Here is a 16,766-nt window from a genome sequence, read left to right on the forward strand (position 1 = left end):
GCGGCCGCTCGGCGCTGCCATGTTGAGCCGCCGCCGCCGCCGCCGCTTTGTTGTCGGCTCCATGTAGCTGGGGCCCGGGGGAGGGAGGGGGGGACCGCGCCGCCGGAGCCGCCGCCGCCGCCCGCCGAGGGCCGGGACGCCCCCGCCATGGAGGCCAACTGGACCGCGTTCCTCTTTCAGGTGAGGCCCCGCGGCGGCCGGCGCTGCCCGCGCCCCCCCTCCCCTCAGCGGCCGCGGGCGGGCGGCCGCCCGCCGGGCTCCCCGCTAGGCCGGGGCTGTCAGTCAGCGCCGCCGCCCGGCCTCCCGCCCGCCTCCCCCGGCCCGGCCCGCGGCGGCGGCGCGGCCCGGCCCGGCCCGGCCCGCCCGGGGCAGCGGCTGCCCCGGCCCCGCGCCGCCGGCAGCGCTTTTCCCTCCTTTCCCTCCTGCACTTTCTCCCCGCCGCCTCCCCCGCGCTGGTCGCGCACGGCGCTCCGCCGCCGCCGCCCCGCAACCTTTTTCCTTGCATTTTTTTTTTTTTTTAAGAAAGAGGGCAGTGGTTATATTTTAAATTTTTTTAAAAAATTTTTCCCCCCAAAAAACCGAAATCGCTTCTTCTCTTTTTTTTTTGGCTTTTTTTTTTGTTTGTTTTTCTCTCCCCCCGCCAAAAATAAAAATAAAAAAAAAACCAAACCCAAAAAACAACCTTCCACCGGGCTCTAACAAAACCCCGATGGAACAAACACCGTGTCTGGGAGAATAAATTAATCCCTCTTTAAACAGCCTGACTCAGGGGCCGGGTGACGAGGGAGCTTGTTTTCTTTTAAAATAGGACGCGAGCGGGCCGGATTTCTGTAAAAACTGGCGAAATGCTAACGGTAATCGGGAGGAATAGGGACGGTGGAGCGTGCAACCCCTCCCTTTGCCAACTGAGTCACAATTTTCCCCCCTTCTGTCTGCGAAAGACCGACTTAAAAACACCGCTGTTTATGTAATTCCGAAGAAAATCCAGTGTACCAAAAAAAAAAAAAAATTAAAAAAAAAAAATCCTCCCCTGGCTTTTGTGAGCCGAGCCCTTTCACACCGGATTGTTTTCTGATGCCTCCTGCTCTTTTTGAGCTTGAAAACATAAAATCTGTAATTGCAGCAGCAGCAAAAAAAAAAAAAAAAAAAAAAAGGCGCCCCACACATCACCTTTCTCAAGGTAAAATAATCCTCTTTGGACATTCCCAGCGGCGGTCACTCGCTTACTCACTGTCCTCCTCGGAATTAAACCCAAACCCAACCCGTGACACGAGTTTGAAAACCTGAGTTGAATGAATAAATCCGCCAAGAGCGAGCACCATTCCTTTAGAGAGGAAAAATTATTCCCTTGCAAGTACCGAGGGATGAGTCACTTGCTCGGGTGCTCTGCTTCTGAAAACACGCCGGGAATGTTCCGGGGAGCCGGTACCGGGAGCTGGGCGCTGGGTTTTCCGCCTTTTCGTGATTAATGCGGGTGATGCCATCGAGTTTGGCTGAGGTCTTGTGAATTATTTCTCACTCTAGTGGGCAGTTGTGATTCGCACGTAGGAAACTTCACGCGAAGAAGTTAATCTCCTCCTTAGTTTAGGGCCATCTCCCTCCGAGCTGGGGCTGTTTTATCGCCTTTCTGCTTCCCAGGCTCACGGATGAGAGTTTTGGAGGGGAAATTCTGCGTAGCCTGGCAATGTGGTATTGCAGCAACCTCTGTAAGAAATGCCAAGTAATACTTCCAAGTACGTGTCCAGCTTCTTGCTGCTTGTCTTTATTTTTTTGAAGGGTACCGTATTTTGAAATAGCGATGTCACACTTTGATTTAGGAGTAGGCTTTGCTGCTTTTAATTAAGGAGTCAGCAGTTCACTCTCCTAACGTACTTAGCTATGTGCGACTTGGAAGCATCTTCATAAAACTGTGACGTGGAAATTTTCCTCTGATTTTTTTTTTTTTCTTTTTGCCCCAAATAATAAAGCTTGAAGACCGCCTAATAAATGCTGAATATTGTTTCTTGAGTCATTTTGTTAAACCCACCGATTTAGGGTGCGAGCATCCTAATGCACCCAGCAGAAAGCACTGTTAAGCTACTCCCGATGTGACTTTAGTTTTCCCTCTTCCCGTTCTCACCAACAGCGTGTCAGCCAAGATCCAGCCCATTAGTTAAAACTAGTAACAAAAAATGGATTTAAAAGCCCCTCGTGGCCCCGCTCCCCGGTATTAAGTTAAATAACGAATGCAAGTGGCTGAATATACACGCTTGTTCTTCGCGCAGGGAGTTTTACCAAGTGTGCGTTTCAGCTGTGACAGGATTTCTAAGGGACGGTTTAATACGCGGTGTGCGACGTTGTCATTTTTAGCAAAATGTTTTTAGAGGAGGTTGCAATGTCTTAATTTTAGTCTTGCTGGCAATGGGATATGTGACTGTAAATTGCTCTTTCCAAATAAAGTTGTTTGATTGTGTTTAGGTGGCATTTTGATGAATTGTATCTTTTTAAAGAAACAATTGTGAGACTGAATAAGCAGCTCTTGTTTGGATATTATTAGTCCCTGAAATGCATATTTTGAAAACCACTTTTAGTATCTGCTCGGAAAGTGAAAGTTGTATCTGTTAATGTGAGGAGGAATCATCCATCAAACAGAGTGTTCAAGATATGACTCATGCTAATTTGTTGCTCTCACATTAAGGCTGGAGCGCAAAAATATTTTAGCCTCTGGCATTGGAAGTTCACAATGCCACATCCTACCACTCCGGGTCACGAATTACAGGGTGTTTTTTTTTTTTGTTTACTGCCCCCCCCGGAACGAAAAAATTAGTGATAGAGCGAGGGTATTTTGCACGAGAGCCTGTCCCAGGCAATCAAAATATCGCAAAAATGTTGACTTGACATTAATGCTAGGTCAAGTAAAAGCGTGGTCTGTGCCTGAATAAAAATGACTTGCGAGAGGCGTGCAGCAGGTGCTGTCTTCCCTTCTCGAACAGCCAGTTAAAAAAAAAAAACCACTGCCTGATCCTTTTTTAAAAGGCTTTAATGCAGGCAGCCCTTGGAAACTGAGGAATACTGCTTGTTGCAAAGAGGGGTTGTTAGAAAGACGGCGCTGCTAATAACGCTGGCTATCTGGGAACCAAGATAAGCAGACTTATATAAGCAGCGGCTTCGTAGCCTGTAGCCTTATGAATATACATTGTTTTATGTCCACCGTCTCTGTCGGTTCCGTAGGAAATAAGTGCATCATTACCTCGAAGTGCTGACGATTCTTTAAGGCTTAAAAATATCCATAAACTGCATAAGTTTGAACCTTGTCCAAAGGATTTGGGCTCTCTATTATCCGATCTGCTAGCTCTGCCTTTGAAACTGTATCACTGGAGCTATCCTTAGGTGCTCTTAAGTGTCTTCTGATGCAGTTTAACAACATTGTTTAATGCTTATTTAAAGTTGGCTGTAACACGTTTCAGAATTTTTTTAAATTAAAATTGTATTTAAGTACACAACTTGCTTAATATTGTACTTTTAATGTGTATTGTACATACTCATTCTTTTTATGCAATGTAGATGTCTCAATCGCTTTTTAAAAACACGGAAAATAAATGCTTGAAAATCCGCAACTGTCACTGAAGTCAGGCAGAAGTTTAATGGAGACGCTGGAGCTTGTGCCGTGCCCTGATTTAGCAGCGTAGCCTCCAGGAGAGTTCTGCATTCGACTCTTCAGCAAGCGCTTCTGCAAACCGGCCCCTTGGGCTGTTGTTTGAGGTGGCCGCTGTGGCCAGGCGCGGTGCGGCAATGTTCAGCTCACCTGTTGCATCCCGAGCTTCGGCACAGATGTAAAATGCAAAGAAAACCAGACAGGCTGGCCTGGCTCCTAGCAATTCCCACAAGTTTTGTCTCCCGTTAGCATACCGAATCCGGGGTTTCTCCCGTGAACTGTTTTCCTGTCGGATAGGCTTGGAGTGTTAGGGAGCACGTATTCATACCCACGTGGGTTAGCGTTTGTGTCCACCGGTGGCTTTTATCCAAAGATCACCGGCATGGCGCTCCTGAAAAACGGGCGGCTAAAGTGATGCAGGGCTTGTGCAGTGGCAGGGGGAGGCGGGAGCCCCCCTGCAGCCGAGGGAGAGTTGCACCGAGGTGGCTGTAGTCGCTGCTGCGATTGGGAGAGGCAAAGCGGCCGGAGCTTGGATGCAACTGAGGAAAAAGTCCCAAAGTGAGCTTCTAGAAATACTGACTTCTCCAAAGGACGCGCTGAAACGGATTCACGTAGGAAGAATATTAGCCTGAGTGCGTTTCATAAAGCTGTCCATCCTCAGCCAACCTAAAAGTAGACGAGTTGGGGGTTGCAAGCCAGCACAGTGTTTTATACACCTCTCACAGCCTCGAGTCGTGAAGTGAAGTACGTGTTATTTTGTGAAGGAAACCGTAGGGAAGGAGTCCTGGAAGGCTGCAGTACTGATCTAATGGGAATGCAAGTTTCCCCAAACTCAGCTTCAGACCTGGCACGCTGCGTTAATAACGAGACTGATTTAAAACTGGTCTGATCAGACTGAGGCACATCTTGAATACAGATGCGCTTAAACTGGCTTAAGGTGCTAGAGTGATTTATTTAATGCTCCATTAGGCTGAATTGGTCTGTGTGGTTTCTAAACCACTTTACAATTGTATCTGCTAGGGTTTTGTCCCAGTCTGACTGGATGAGATTTAACAACAGTGTTTTCTGCCTTAGAATAAACTGCGCCTAAGACAAGCACGGTGTAGAACAGCCCGTAGCGGCGCAGGCTGAGCTCAGCTGAGCGGTGCTTGCTGCGGCATGCTTGTGGAGGGGTCTCTGCCTCTTCCCTTTAGCTTCTCCCACTGATTCTGCAGTTCACAGCCAGTTGGTATTGGCTGTTTCGAAAGAGCTTTCAGGTCTTTTTTTTTCAAACCCCCTTCCCAACCGTGTTCTCCAGCATCTCTAAATGTCTATCAGTGCTTATCGATTAGCTTCTCTTCCTATCACAAAGTAGCTGCTGACGAGGAGAAAAATAACATGTCGCTATTCTTATTAGTTTCCAGGCACAAAGAGCACAGTGGTCAGTGTATAAACGCGGCGGGAACCTGCTAAATATAGAAATGGGGCTTTAGACAGCTCTTGATTCAAGTTGCTTCGGTTTCAGTGTTAAGACACTGGTATGAACACGTTGTTTAAATAAGACGCCTTATCGCATCCTGGCTCTCTGCAGCTGCAGTTTAATTCTCAATGTGCACTAAGCTCAGCTCAAAGGTGGGGCGTTATTTTGCAACTCCCATCAGTACATTCATACGCTCCAAAGATAGTCCCAAGGTGGCATCTGATATGATCGTTAGCAAAACAAGTTATCTGTTATGTAAAGATCAAACGCTGTGTGAGTAAAAGATCTGACAAGCACCTAGTTGTTTTCCATAAGAAGTGTTGCCCTCCGGAAACTTAATAATTATTTGATTGTTATGATGTGTGCCTTCCTACACTTACCACAGAATCTGCACAGCGAATGCATTTAAAGCGCGAGCGGTTTATCCTGTCCAAAACCAAAATTATGTAACCTTTTCCAGTTCCTTCAATGGCTTTTGGTCTAGAATGTGCTTTCCTGTAGTTTGTAAATGTTCTCACCGTGTCAGAGTGAGCACCCATCAATAGAATTTAAGTGTGAATGTTTGGTTTTAGGCACACGAAGCCTCACATCACCAACAGCAGGCAGCACAGAACAGTTTGTTGCCTCTCCTGAGCTCTGCTGTTGAGCCACCCGATCAGAAGCCGATTCTGCCCTTACCAATAACGCAGAAACCTCAGCCTGCACCAGAAACATTAAAGGATGCTATTGTTGGGATTAAAAAGGAAAAACCTAAAACCTCCTTTGTGTGCACTTACTGCAGCAAAGCTTTCAGGGACAGCTACCATTTGAGGCGTCACGAGTCCTGCCACACAGGGATAAAGTTAGTGTCACGGCCAAAGAAAACTCCCACCACAATGGTGCCCCTTATCTCGACCATCGCTGGTGACAACAGCCGAAGTTCATTGGTTTCAACTATCGCAGGCATCCTGTCCACAGTCACTACGTCTTCCTCAGCCACCAACCCCAGCAGTAGTGCCGGCGCAACGGCTATGGCAGTGACTCAGACGGTGAAGAAGCCCAGCAAGCCCGTTAAGAAGAACCACGCTTGTGAGATGTGCGGAAAGGCCTTCAGGGATGTCTACCACCTCAACCGGCACAAGCTGTCCCACTCAGATGAAAAACCCTTTGAATGTCCAATTTGCAATCAGCGCTTCAAGAGAAAGGATCGCATGACCTACCACGTGAGGTCTCACGAAGGTGGCATCACGAAACCATACACCTGTGGTGTTTGTGGAAAAGGCTTCTCGAGGTACCATGTAGAAAATCCCAGGCGAGCTCAAGTATTGGCTTTTCATAACCAAGAAGGGTTAAGCTATCATAGCGAGGGGCTAGGAGAACCAGACATCTTAGAAGATTGGTGAGGGGATAAAGAGCCTTTTTTTACCTCTAGGGCGTGGGTCTCGATCCGAGCCAGATTGGCAGTGGCCAAAAGTGGTGGTCGCTCTTTAATGAGAATGTTTTGAAATGATTTTGCGACCTCATCCAGGTCCCGTAGGACACGTGTCTGTGTCACTGGTGGTGACCACAGAGCCCCTTTACCAGCCTTTGCCGAGGTCAATGACCGAATGGGGCACGGCAGGCAAACCGTCTCCTTGCCTCGGAGCAAGGTTGAGGCGTACTGACAGAGCATTGTGGGGGAGCTTGCATTGCTGCTGGCTGTATTTATATCTGTGCTTGCAACAGAGAAAACTTCAACCTTTAGAGCTGTTGATCTGTCACCTTTACACAAGGTACGACCAAACGTACCATTTCCAGGTGTGTGTGAAGAACACGGTTAAGTTTTAAACCGCAGGTTGGGTCTCAGCGTAACTATGTGTTACTCTAGCCGAAAGCCACTGCGTAGGTACGGGGAACGTATTTATTCTTGCCGTGCAGAGGGATGTGGGCTGCGAGGGGTCATCAGCGCAGTGTTCAGCACCGCTAGCCAAGGTGTCGTTACTATGTATTTGTAACAGTATGCATTTTCTTTTCTGTTCCTCTCTTTTTTTTTTGCAGGCCTGATCATTTAAGCTGTCACGTTAAACATGTTCACTCAACAGAGAGACCCTTCAAATGCCAAGTAAGGGCTAAAATGATTTATTAAGAACAATATGTTATTGTATCGTTAGAATCTCAGGTGAATAATCTTTCCCGAACTGTATTTGCTCCTGGATTTCTCTTTGGAAAGCAAGTTTAGGAGTAAAGTTGCATCTGCCTTACATACCACCAGCACTGTAGTTCTGATGTAAGTGTAGAGGCAGTTTAAAAGGATGCTGTGGCTACTTTTTTAGGAAGATTAGAGGCTTTTTGCTTTCTCGGAGAACAACATAGGTGCACTGTTTTACGGTATGCTTAACTTAGTAGTAGGATTGTGACAGCGTCCTCAGCTCAGTGCTGATTACTGGAGTAATGTGTGCAATGTGTTTCTCAGCATATTTGAGTTAAATGTGTTTCTCAGTATATCCATTTAAAATGGATTGGAATAGTTGATTCTGGATCCGTTATTTCGCTGGAAGGTGAAAGCAAGTTGTCATAAGTTGATGACTGAGTATAAGAGAAATAGCGTGACCGCCCTTGAACAGTTAACTGTTTTGCTTGGAATATCCATGCTTGTTCCAGCCGGTGTTTTAGTGACTCATCATATTAAGTAGAAGTCTTGTGTAAAAAAAAAAAACAGCGTTAGAAAAAGGTTTTGTTTCCTTGTTCTGATTTGGATGGGAACAGAAGTACTTGAGCAACTTCAGATACCAAGTTCAGATTTGTGCAGTCAAATTGTTATTAAAAAACAACTTTGCCTGTTCTAGGTTCTTGTTATAACCTACCTCTTGTTTTGGTAGGTAATGCAACTCCCTGTTTTAAGAAAGTTCAAGTAGTACAGAGTATGATTTTTGTCCTAGTTGTCTCAGAAGCCAACTTCTATTTTCAGTCTCTGTTTAGTAGTTTGATTTTGGTTTCTCTATAAATACAGGTAAAACTTAAGGTTGTCAATATCCTTAGGATACTGTTTGCACCTACGAGGTAAAATAGGCTTACAGTGGGCATGTAATTCATACTGTAATGATGCTGTCTGCACTTCAAGTGTAACTGTTGTCCTTCATATAGACGTGCACTGCTGCCTTTGCCACCAAAGACAGACTGCGGACACACATGGTGCGCCATGAAGGAAAGGTATCGTGTAATATCTGTGGTAAACTTCTGAGTGCAGCATATATCACCAGCCACTTAAAGACACACGGGCAGAGCCAAAGTATCAACTGTAATACCTGTAAACAAGGCATCAATAAAAGTAGGTGAACGTTTTAAAAACATTTCTAATAACAATGTGTTTGCAAAGGGAATTGCCTTTGATTACGTTAAAATGCAAAAACATACCCATCAGTCTGGGTATTCACACCTATTAAAAATAGATATTTGATAACAGGATCTTCTTCAGCTCAAGAAATTGGCATATGTGGAATTAGTTTGCTGCTAGATTGTGCTCTTATCCCTTAGGAATGCCCTGCCGTTTGTGAGAACAACCCATCTCTTGAAGAAAAGAGTTCCCAACTTTTCTCAGCTTCTAAGTACAGTGCTACTTCCTGAACTGTACAGGCCTAAAAGTCCAAGAGATAATTCTGGAGATTTTAGAATATTTAAGAACTGCTAAGATCTGCTGAGTTTCAGGTTTGAAGCCTCATTTAAAGCTCGTCAAAATTAGGAGAAAGATTTCTCTGCTTTCTCTGAGCTTTGGCCCTGGGGCTCAATGATTCCTCCCTCTGGCAATAGCTGACAAGAAGAGCATTTAAATCCAGCCCTAATATGTTTTGGGCATTAATGGCATTTGACTGGTGGTGTGCAGGATTTCAAATGAGTTGTTTGTAATAGTTCCTTCTAGTCTTAAACTCTGTGGAAGTGCTGAAGCCCCAACCTGAGAGTGCCCAGTAAGCAAACGAAGACTTGACTTTCAAATCTCCCCTATTAAGATACCTGTAACTTAAGTTAGCCTACGTGATTAGTGATGTAAGGTGGGTTTTCAGAGGAATCAAGAGGGAGAAGTAAGGAATGTCTTCGGAAACTTTGTCCTTAAAGCCTTTTAAACAGTATTAATTTACATCTTTTCAGTCCCTGTTACTCCTGGATAATTTGAAGGTACCAGGAATGTCTAAAATGCCTGATTGTTGAGCTTAAGATGAAATTTGGATGTGAAGTATTTTTCAAGGTATAGGGTTACAGCTCTGGCTTCCAAAGCCAGTTCGGTGGTGCTAAGCCAGTTCACGTGGGGCATTTACAGCAGTTGTTAGAGGTGGAAATGATGAGCTGTAATGTGGCCAGAGAGCAGTAACATGCTGTTCTGTGATGTAAAGGTAAACTGAAAATTTTAAGTCATACTTGCAATAAAAAGTAAAAAGGCTTTTTTTTTTTTTTTTTAACTGGAGCTGAGGCTTAGAAAAAGTGGAATCAGCTAAGCAGCTTGAATTCTAGAGACTCATTATAGGCTTTTATTTCATTCTTCCTAAAAATACAAACAAAATAATCAGAAAGGAATTTCATTTTTGGCAGTGAAAGCAGATGTTCCTGACTTACAGTTTGTTTCTTAGATCTTGGAAAAGTAGTTTTATAAAACACAGAATTAATTATATGTTTTTAAGCACCTCTGTGATTTTTGCTCTTGGAATCCTGCGAGATTCCACACACTCTTTATGGAAGAAGCCTTTGTCATCTCAGCAGAAAACAGAGTAACTTTTCAAGGTGAATTTGTGTTCTTACTTAATTGGCATAGCATGCATGAGTGAAGAGACCAGCAATCAGAAGCAGCAACAGCAGCAGCAACAACAGCAGCAACAACAACAGCAGCAGCAGCAGCAACAACAACAACAGCAACAACAACAACAACAGCAGCAGCAGCAGCAGCAGCAGCAACACGTAACAAGTTGGCCCGGAAAGCAGGTAGAGACCCTGAGATTATGGGAAGAGGCCGTCAAAGCACGGAAGAAAGGTAAAACAAAACAATACTTATGGTCTTGGCTTTATAAGATACTGGAGTTTACAGTTATCTAGGGAGTTTAAGATGTCAGGAAAGGATGTCTTACATGAAAGTTTCATTCTCGATGTTAGAAGTAATAGCTAAAAACTAGCAGGAGGATAACATGACCAAAATTACGCTGTTGGAAATGAACTCCTCATTACTTGTTTCCCTTTGGTCTCTGTGCTTGAATGTGTATGTAGCAGTCATCAATTATAAAGGGATGTTTGTGTCTGCTCCAAGGCAAGAGTGTGTTTTTTTGACTTGCATGTGGTTTTTAGCTGTGTTTATGCATATTTACCAGTTGTTAACTTGTGTGCATATATATATATGTATATATACACACATACAACCCCCTCTGTCGTTGCATCATCATCAGTTTGCATGTGGGTGCTTTCTGTGTCCCTTTCATCTTTCCTCTCCCAATTTATTCCGTTCGCTTTATCATCACGTAACTGTCTTTGCATCAAGTTTTCTAGAACTCATAGAAATTAACTCTTCTATCTCTTTGTTGTTTTTTTTTTCGTTACGAAATTAACTAATAAGTGATCGTGTTTTTCATTATTGCTAGCTCACAGCTTACATATACCTATGCTACTGTAATTGAAGTGGAATAGCTTCCTATTGTTGGTCAGTGTGTCAGTTTTGTAAAGAATAGATTGCTTCAGTTTAGTTAGGAGTATAGCAGTTTAAAGTCTCCCGTTACTGCTAGCTTATTCTTTTCACAGCAGTTTGATTTCCAATGCCTATCATGTGACTCTCGTGGATTACATGTTTTAGGAGAAATTCTTAGTGACCTCTTACTGTTTTTCACTAGCTGTTTTTAGTAATAAATGTTTTTGACTCACCTTATTTTTTTTTCTTTTCTCCTGAACTTCCTTTCAGTTTCTTAAATCTTTTTTTCTTTTCTAGGTCTTGTTTGTATATTAGGCTGCTAGCTCCTTTCGCCTTGATTGTTATTCCAGTTGAATTGAATTCTGTGATCAGACAGTATAGAAACAGCTTATTCATGTTAAAATGTAGTGATAACAGAAACATTAAATATCATCAGACCGCTAAGCAGATAAAGCAAATGGGTGTCAGATTTAGAAAATCTCTTGAGAATTTTTTTTGTCCTGCTTGTTCCTTCCTATGTCTTGTTCCCTCTTCCCTTCCTTTCTTATTGAGATTATTGAATATGCTTTAACAGAAACTGGTTCGGGACAGAATGGTGGGTGAGGGAGGTGGGTGGGTAGAAGTGTTGTCAGATTGATGATATTAGCTTAACTTGATTGGGGAAGGGGCACGGGGTGGGATGTGTCTTTGCGTATTACTGTGCTTGGAAGGTGAAGCTAGACCAGTCAGTGCCATGCCTATGTGCTACTCTTTCCATGCTGGTTCTCCTGTGCTAGTGCCACCAGTTGCGTTGGCTTTACAACACTGGATGGGATTTTTTTTTAGTCTAATATGATTTATTTTCACAGTTTGTTTTGTTTTTTTTTTTTTTTTTACTCTTTCCCTTCCTTTCCACCCCTCCTAGATATGGACTTTGAAGAACCAACAGTAACCCTTGAATGGGGCTAATGTTGCTTTCAAAGTTAACTCTGTCTTGGTACATTTGTATTGCCCGAGTGGCAAGAGTGGACTCTTTGCTCCTGGCTTACCTCCTGAAACGTGGGTGTAGACTGAGCTTGGTGTCCTACCCTACAAATGTGGAATAAGACACGACTTAGAAGTGCCGTAATGTTGATCTAGAATATATTTTTGTCGGTTTCTCTAGCAGTCATCCCTTCCCTTTACCCGCGTCCACCAGCCCGCTTCTGGTTTTGGAGCCTTCTAGTATGGGTAGCCGGCAGGTGGTGCTGATGGATGCCTAGTGATCCCTCCGCCGTCCCGGACACCGGTGCCCGCTCCCCCAGTGCCCAGCCCTGCTAGAGCCCACCGGCAGCAGGGCCGGGCACTGGCCTCCTGGGTCTTCCTTGTTCGGCACTTCATTCCTGCTTACTGCAAAACAAAGTAAAAAAAAAAAAAAACCAAAAACCAAAACAACCCAAAAACCCACAAACCAAACCAACTTGGTGTGGAGCTGTAGCTTATGTGAAAGCTGAGGAGATAATGGGGGTTGAAAGATGTACTGACTGGGTAGCCTTGAAAACTGCTAAGTAGAAGTGCTGTGATCAGTGGAACAATTTAGTAGCAATAATTAAGACTGAAATAAGCAGGTAAATATTGAAACGAGCTTTGCTTATCAGTCCCTAATAATGACTTTTTAAAACCTTCACAGAATGTCAGTTCACCTTTGAGAAGGCTATAGAGTACGTACCATTCGGTATGTACACTCTCTCCTCTATTTATAATGTTCCTCTTGGGAGGATTTTTTTGATTGTAAGATACTGTTTTTATGAACATCGAAACCCTCTTTATAAGACAACCTCGCTTGACTTCTCAGGAAAAAAATGTTGAATTGAAATGAACTGCATGAGAGTTTGTATTTCTTGTAGGCTATAGAATGTTAACAGTTTTAACTTACTAATAATTCCTAAAGAAAATTATTCCAGAATTTGTACCTGTTCTTGTTTGGTTTTTGTTCTTGTTTTTTTTTTTTTTTAAATCTTGTCCATGGTTTTTTATGTGTTAAAAACTTTTTGTCTTTTTATGTCTCATTTTTAGAAGCTGCTAACTTGTGCCAAACCTCCACTGCTGCTACTACGCCTGTGACTCTTACTACTCCATTCAATATAACGTCCTCTGTGGCTTCTGGGACTATCACAAACCCAGTCACAGTGGCAGCTGCAATGAGCATGAGAAGTCCAGTAAATGTATCAAGTGCAGTTAATATATCCAGTCCGATGAACCTAGGGCATCCTGTAACTATAACAAGTCCATTATCCATGACATCTCCATTAACGCTCACCACACCAGTCAATTTACCTACCCCAGTAACCGCTCCAGTGAATATAGCGCATCCAGTCACTATAACATCTCCCATGAACCTCCCCACACCAATGACGTTAGCTGGTCCGTTAAATATAGCAATGAGACCAGTAGAGAGCATGCCTTTCCTGCCCCAGGCCTTGCCCACGTCTCCTCCCTGGTAAAGAATTTCTAAACAGTATTAAAAAGGATTAAAATGGAATCCTTACCAGCAGTTCTTTTTTGGGTTTTGTTTGGTTGGGGGTTTTTTTTGTTGGTTTTTTTTTGTTTTGTTTTGTTTTTTTTGTTTTGTTTTAGTTAATAATAAATTCAGACTAAGACACTGGGGCAACATGCACCATCAGAGACCATAGTAGCATCTTCCCCTGTTGATTTGGCTCATATGGTTCAAACTTGAGTTTCACTGGAGCACTTCATTTAAAGTAAGTTTTACCTTTTAGCTGACTGATGCTGAATTAGAGCAGATACTTACTTGCCAGAGTTTTTTAAAAAAAAAAAAGGTCATTAAAAAACAGTTTTATGTTTTATCCCTCAAATTATAACTTAGGAAATTATTTTAATCTAAACACTAGCAAAGACCCCTCTGTTTCTTTAACAGGGTGGATGGCTAATTTTAACTTGCCAGTCGTTAAGTCCACTGTTTCTGAGCTAGTGTAGAATCTTTGTCTGTGTTGATGTTTTTTTTTTTTTTTATGAGTAAATGCATTACAATGTTGTCATTGAAAAAAAAATGCATTTTGGAGAAAATATGCATTTTACCTTTGGGAATATGATAATTTCAGGCAGCATTCCCTATGGGAAAGGTGATACCAGCTCTGATATGCAAAGCATATGATAACTTATCATTCTAACTTCAACATATAATAGGGATTGTGACCTGATATTTGGAGATGTAAATATTACCCAACATATTACCCTAAGGGAATATAGCATTGTAGTCAACATTTTTTAAAAAAAAAACTGTTATTGTTTGGTGAGAAACAGCCATGGCTGACAGAAGAGGAGTCGAAATGTATGTAAACATGGTCTCTGAACAGTCAGACCCCTATGGGACTCTTATCTAGGAGCAAAAGGAGTGCTTTGAAACTTAAGAAATATTGCTTTAAGCTGGAAGATTCTGGAGACACTGGGTATGATTTTTATGCCCTCTGCCTCCCAATCAGAGCCTGCTGGTGTTACAGCAGGGGACAGACGTGTTAGTTGTTCACTAGAAGTTTTGTCTTATATTAAATTGTATACAGTTTTTATTCTAACCACTAACTAGGTAGGATGCCCCTCCAGGACAAGCAGAGAGCGTCTTTTAATTTCTCCCCTATTTCTTAATCAAGTGTTGTGCAAATCTGTTCAACTTTGTAAATATTTGCAAACATCATCATTTTTACGTTATTCTTCTATTGTGTTAACACATTTCTATCAATTTGTGGGAGTTCTGGGGTGATGGTTTGAACTATTCAGCCCAGAACTTCTCCACAAATGGTCACACATGTTTAAGCTACATGTGCTTTTTACTTCTTAACCTGTTTATCTGTACATAAAGTAGAAAGCAAAATCTAGGGAAACAGATATACTTTTTAGACTATCATGTCACATATTCACGTTTTTAAAACTTTGTTTAAAAAAAAAAACCACCACCCTAAACCCAAGACTCTACATTAAAAAAATAAAATAAAATTACAGTCGAGATGTTTTTATCTTAATGAAGTTGAAAGCTATGGAGATTAGCGTGTGCGCATTTTCACAGAGTGCTAGCAGGACTGACTAGTCAAAATGGACTGCTTCCGTTTCTACCCTGCCGTGTCAGTACAAGCAGTGACTGCCAGGCTGCTGGCTCAGGTGACAGGTATCTGTATCATTACGTGAAAACTGTTCTAGGGGCTTGGACTACATAGTAAAACAAAAAAAACAAAAAAAAAAAAAGAGCTTAGTGTAAAATAATTTTATAAATGATCTTTTGTACTTTAGGACATCAAATTGTACAACTTTTGTATATATAAAAGCTTAGGAACTTTCTGTTTAGCAGAAAGGAAACACATTCCTACACTTTTAATGTATATGTTTGTTATAATGTCCATGTAAACATATGCCCTATGTTTGTGCCTTTTAATTAGTTTGTCTCAATAAACAAAAATGTAGAGAAGAATATGTAGCTATGACTTTGTTACCACTGTTCTTACTCCAGATGTGTAGAGGTCTTCGTTTTTGCACTCTGTAGAGCATTGCGTGCAGACAGCTGCATGACTTAGGCTGATACGGCCGAAACGAGGCATGTGAGGCGAATGCACCCCAGCAAAACTCCTTCCTCCCGTAGCGTAGAGCAGCCCGCGCCGGTGGGGCGTTGCATGTTGGGATGTGTAGTTTCCGAGCCATCTCCGTTACCCGTGGCAATGATACCAACTCGCACCAGTTTTCCATGGTAGGCGTAGCGTTCTGGATCTGGGTAAATGGCAGAGATGACCCTTAGATGAAGTTTGGGCGTCCCTGAGCTTAAAAAAACAAGAGCATTAAAAGCCAATATGAAAATGTGTACTAGAAGTGGTTATCTATGAATGACTTACAATAAACAGGTGTGAGACTTAATTGTATGTTGTCAATTACTGTAGTATTGACAGTGGGTCCTTTGTACAGCTAGCCTGCCCTGCTGATGTTATTTTTATCCCAGCAGAGTAGCAGTAGAATAAACACATTAAACACCGGCAAGGAAATTTTTCAATCTGACAGAGGCTTCCCAAACCACTAACCGTGGTGCTCTTAGCATGGGATAGGAAAAGGGCTGTTTCCTTTTTATTTTATGTTGGTTCTGCTCGAATGTACCTGGTTTATGTCCACAAAGCTACATTAGCTAATTGTCAACCTGTTTCATTTGTACTTGGGTAAACATTTGCTTTGTACTGTGTATAAATGGTTCCGAGGTGTGCTCCTCAGCTGTCTCAATACGGACATTAATTTCACTTTGTAATGCCATCATACAAAATACATTAAGCTGTTTTTTGACAAACGAAAGCTACCTGGTCAAGTAGTTTATACGGCATGCATGCTACCTTACAGTCGCTGGTATGACGAGGCAATAAGGCCAGCTGCTGTCGGGAGACGATGTGTAGTCGCACGACAGCGATGAGGGATTTGTACGGCAACTCGTGTCGCTGCAGCCCTGGGAAGTTAAGACGATAAGAAAATGGTGGATGTGAAGAACAGATGCTCCTGTTACACCAAGTTAGTTTCTGTGCAGCTGATGCGCTTAGCCTAGTTTATTTCATGGAAACTTTGAAGCTGGATCTAGTCCAACATCCAGGGAAGCCTATTGCCGTTGATTCGAGTGGGTTTTATATCGAGCCCATTCAGGTCTCCGATTGCAAGCAGTTCAATAGGGGGGGTATTTTTTTCTTCTTCAGTTTCCATAAGCATTCAGCATTAGGTTCATGGCTTAGCACCGACTAACAGTTTTAAAGTTGAATTTTGCCTTGGAAGGATTTGTGCTGTGGGAAGTCAGAACAGTCAGATCAATGGCACGAAAACTCGTCCTGCGGGCAAGGAGAGCCTCCGGGTGCCTGGCTCTGCGCTGGCGAGGCACGGCGGGGCAGCGGGCCGCGGGAAGTAAGTATCACGGCACAGCCACCCACGCTGCCGGGAAACCGTAGAAACGGTTTACCTTGGGCACGCTTTTTTCTGTATTTGGAACACCCCACCGCTTCCAGAGGGTGTTTGGGGTGAGGAGAAATTTGGGAGTCGACCTTTTATGTCTTATCATTGGAGAGTTATAC

The 16,766-nt window shown here is 43.1% G+C and overlaps 2 protein-coding genes across 26 annotated transcripts in view; one reads left to right on the top strand and one right to left on the bottom strand.

The window, feature by feature from the left end:
- On the top strand, positions 1-15,585 carry VEZF1 (vascular endothelial zinc finger 1). 5 transcript variants are annotated; one of them, XM_087752361.1, is made up of 7 exons: positions 1-180; positions 5,666-6,471; positions 7,110-7,173; positions 8,196-8,379; positions 9,853-10,068; positions 12,359-12,403; positions 12,745-15,585. In XM_087752361.1, the coding sequence occupies exons 1-7, from the start codon at positions 148-150 to the stop codon at positions 13,170-13,172; spliced, it is 1,776 nt and encodes a 591-aa protein (XP_087608487.1). In that variant the 5' UTR covers positions 1-147; the 3' UTR covers positions 13,173-15,585. The 5 variants fall into 5 exon arrangements, with proteins under 5 accessions (XP_087608487.1, XP_087608489.1, XP_087608488.1 ...); XM_087752363.1 differs by having other exon boundaries at positions 5,666-6,363; XM_087752362.1 differs by lacking the exon at positions 12,359-12,403.
- LOC148056325 (uncharacterized) overlaps positions 11,563-16,766 on the bottom strand; it is a 10,417-nt gene continuing 5,213 nt past the window's right edge. For 7 of the 21 annotated variants that reach the window (XR_015703595.1, XR_015703586.1, XR_015703593.1 and 4 more), the window contains 3 exons: positions 16,047-16,156; positions 15,171-15,491; positions 11,563-12,078 (listed from right to left, as the gene is read on the bottom strand). Coding sequence is in view for 4 of the 21 variants with exons in the window: in XM_087752369.1 (XP_087608495.1) it covers positions 11,948-12,078; positions 15,171-15,441; positions 16,014-16,156 (545 nt within the window). In the remaining 17 variants the exon portion in view is untranslated. Of the gene's footprint in view, positions 12,079-14,624; positions 15,492-16,013; positions 16,157-16,766 lie in introns of those variants that run through there. The other 14 variants (XR_015703598.1, XR_015703590.1, XR_015703596.1 and 11 more) reach the window with 10 other exon arrangements.

The sequence above is a fragment of the Nipponia nippon genome, unplaced genomic scaffold, assembly GCF_047370975.1.
Source record: "Nipponia nippon isolate SJK-2023a ecotype South Korea unplaced genomic scaffold, ASM4737097v1 scaffold_15, whole genome shotgun sequence".
NCBI classification, from domain to species: Eukaryota; Metazoa; Chordata; class Aves; order Pelecaniformes; family Threskiornithidae; genus Nipponia; species Nipponia nippon.

Excerpts from the sequence above, each read along its gene's own strand:
- VEZF1 (XM_087752361.1), top strand. The coding sequence starts at position 148 with ATGGAGGCCAACTGGACCGCGTTCCTCTTTCAG. Across the intron at positions 181-5,665 it reads GGACCGCGTTCCTCTTTCAG|GCACACGAAGCCTCACATCA; the intron begins GTGAGGCCCCGC and ends GTTTGGTTTTAG. Across the intron at positions 12,404-12,744 it reads TATAGAGTACGTACCATTCG|AAGCTGCTAACTTGTGCCAA; the intron begins GTATGTACACTC and ends TCTCATTTTTAG.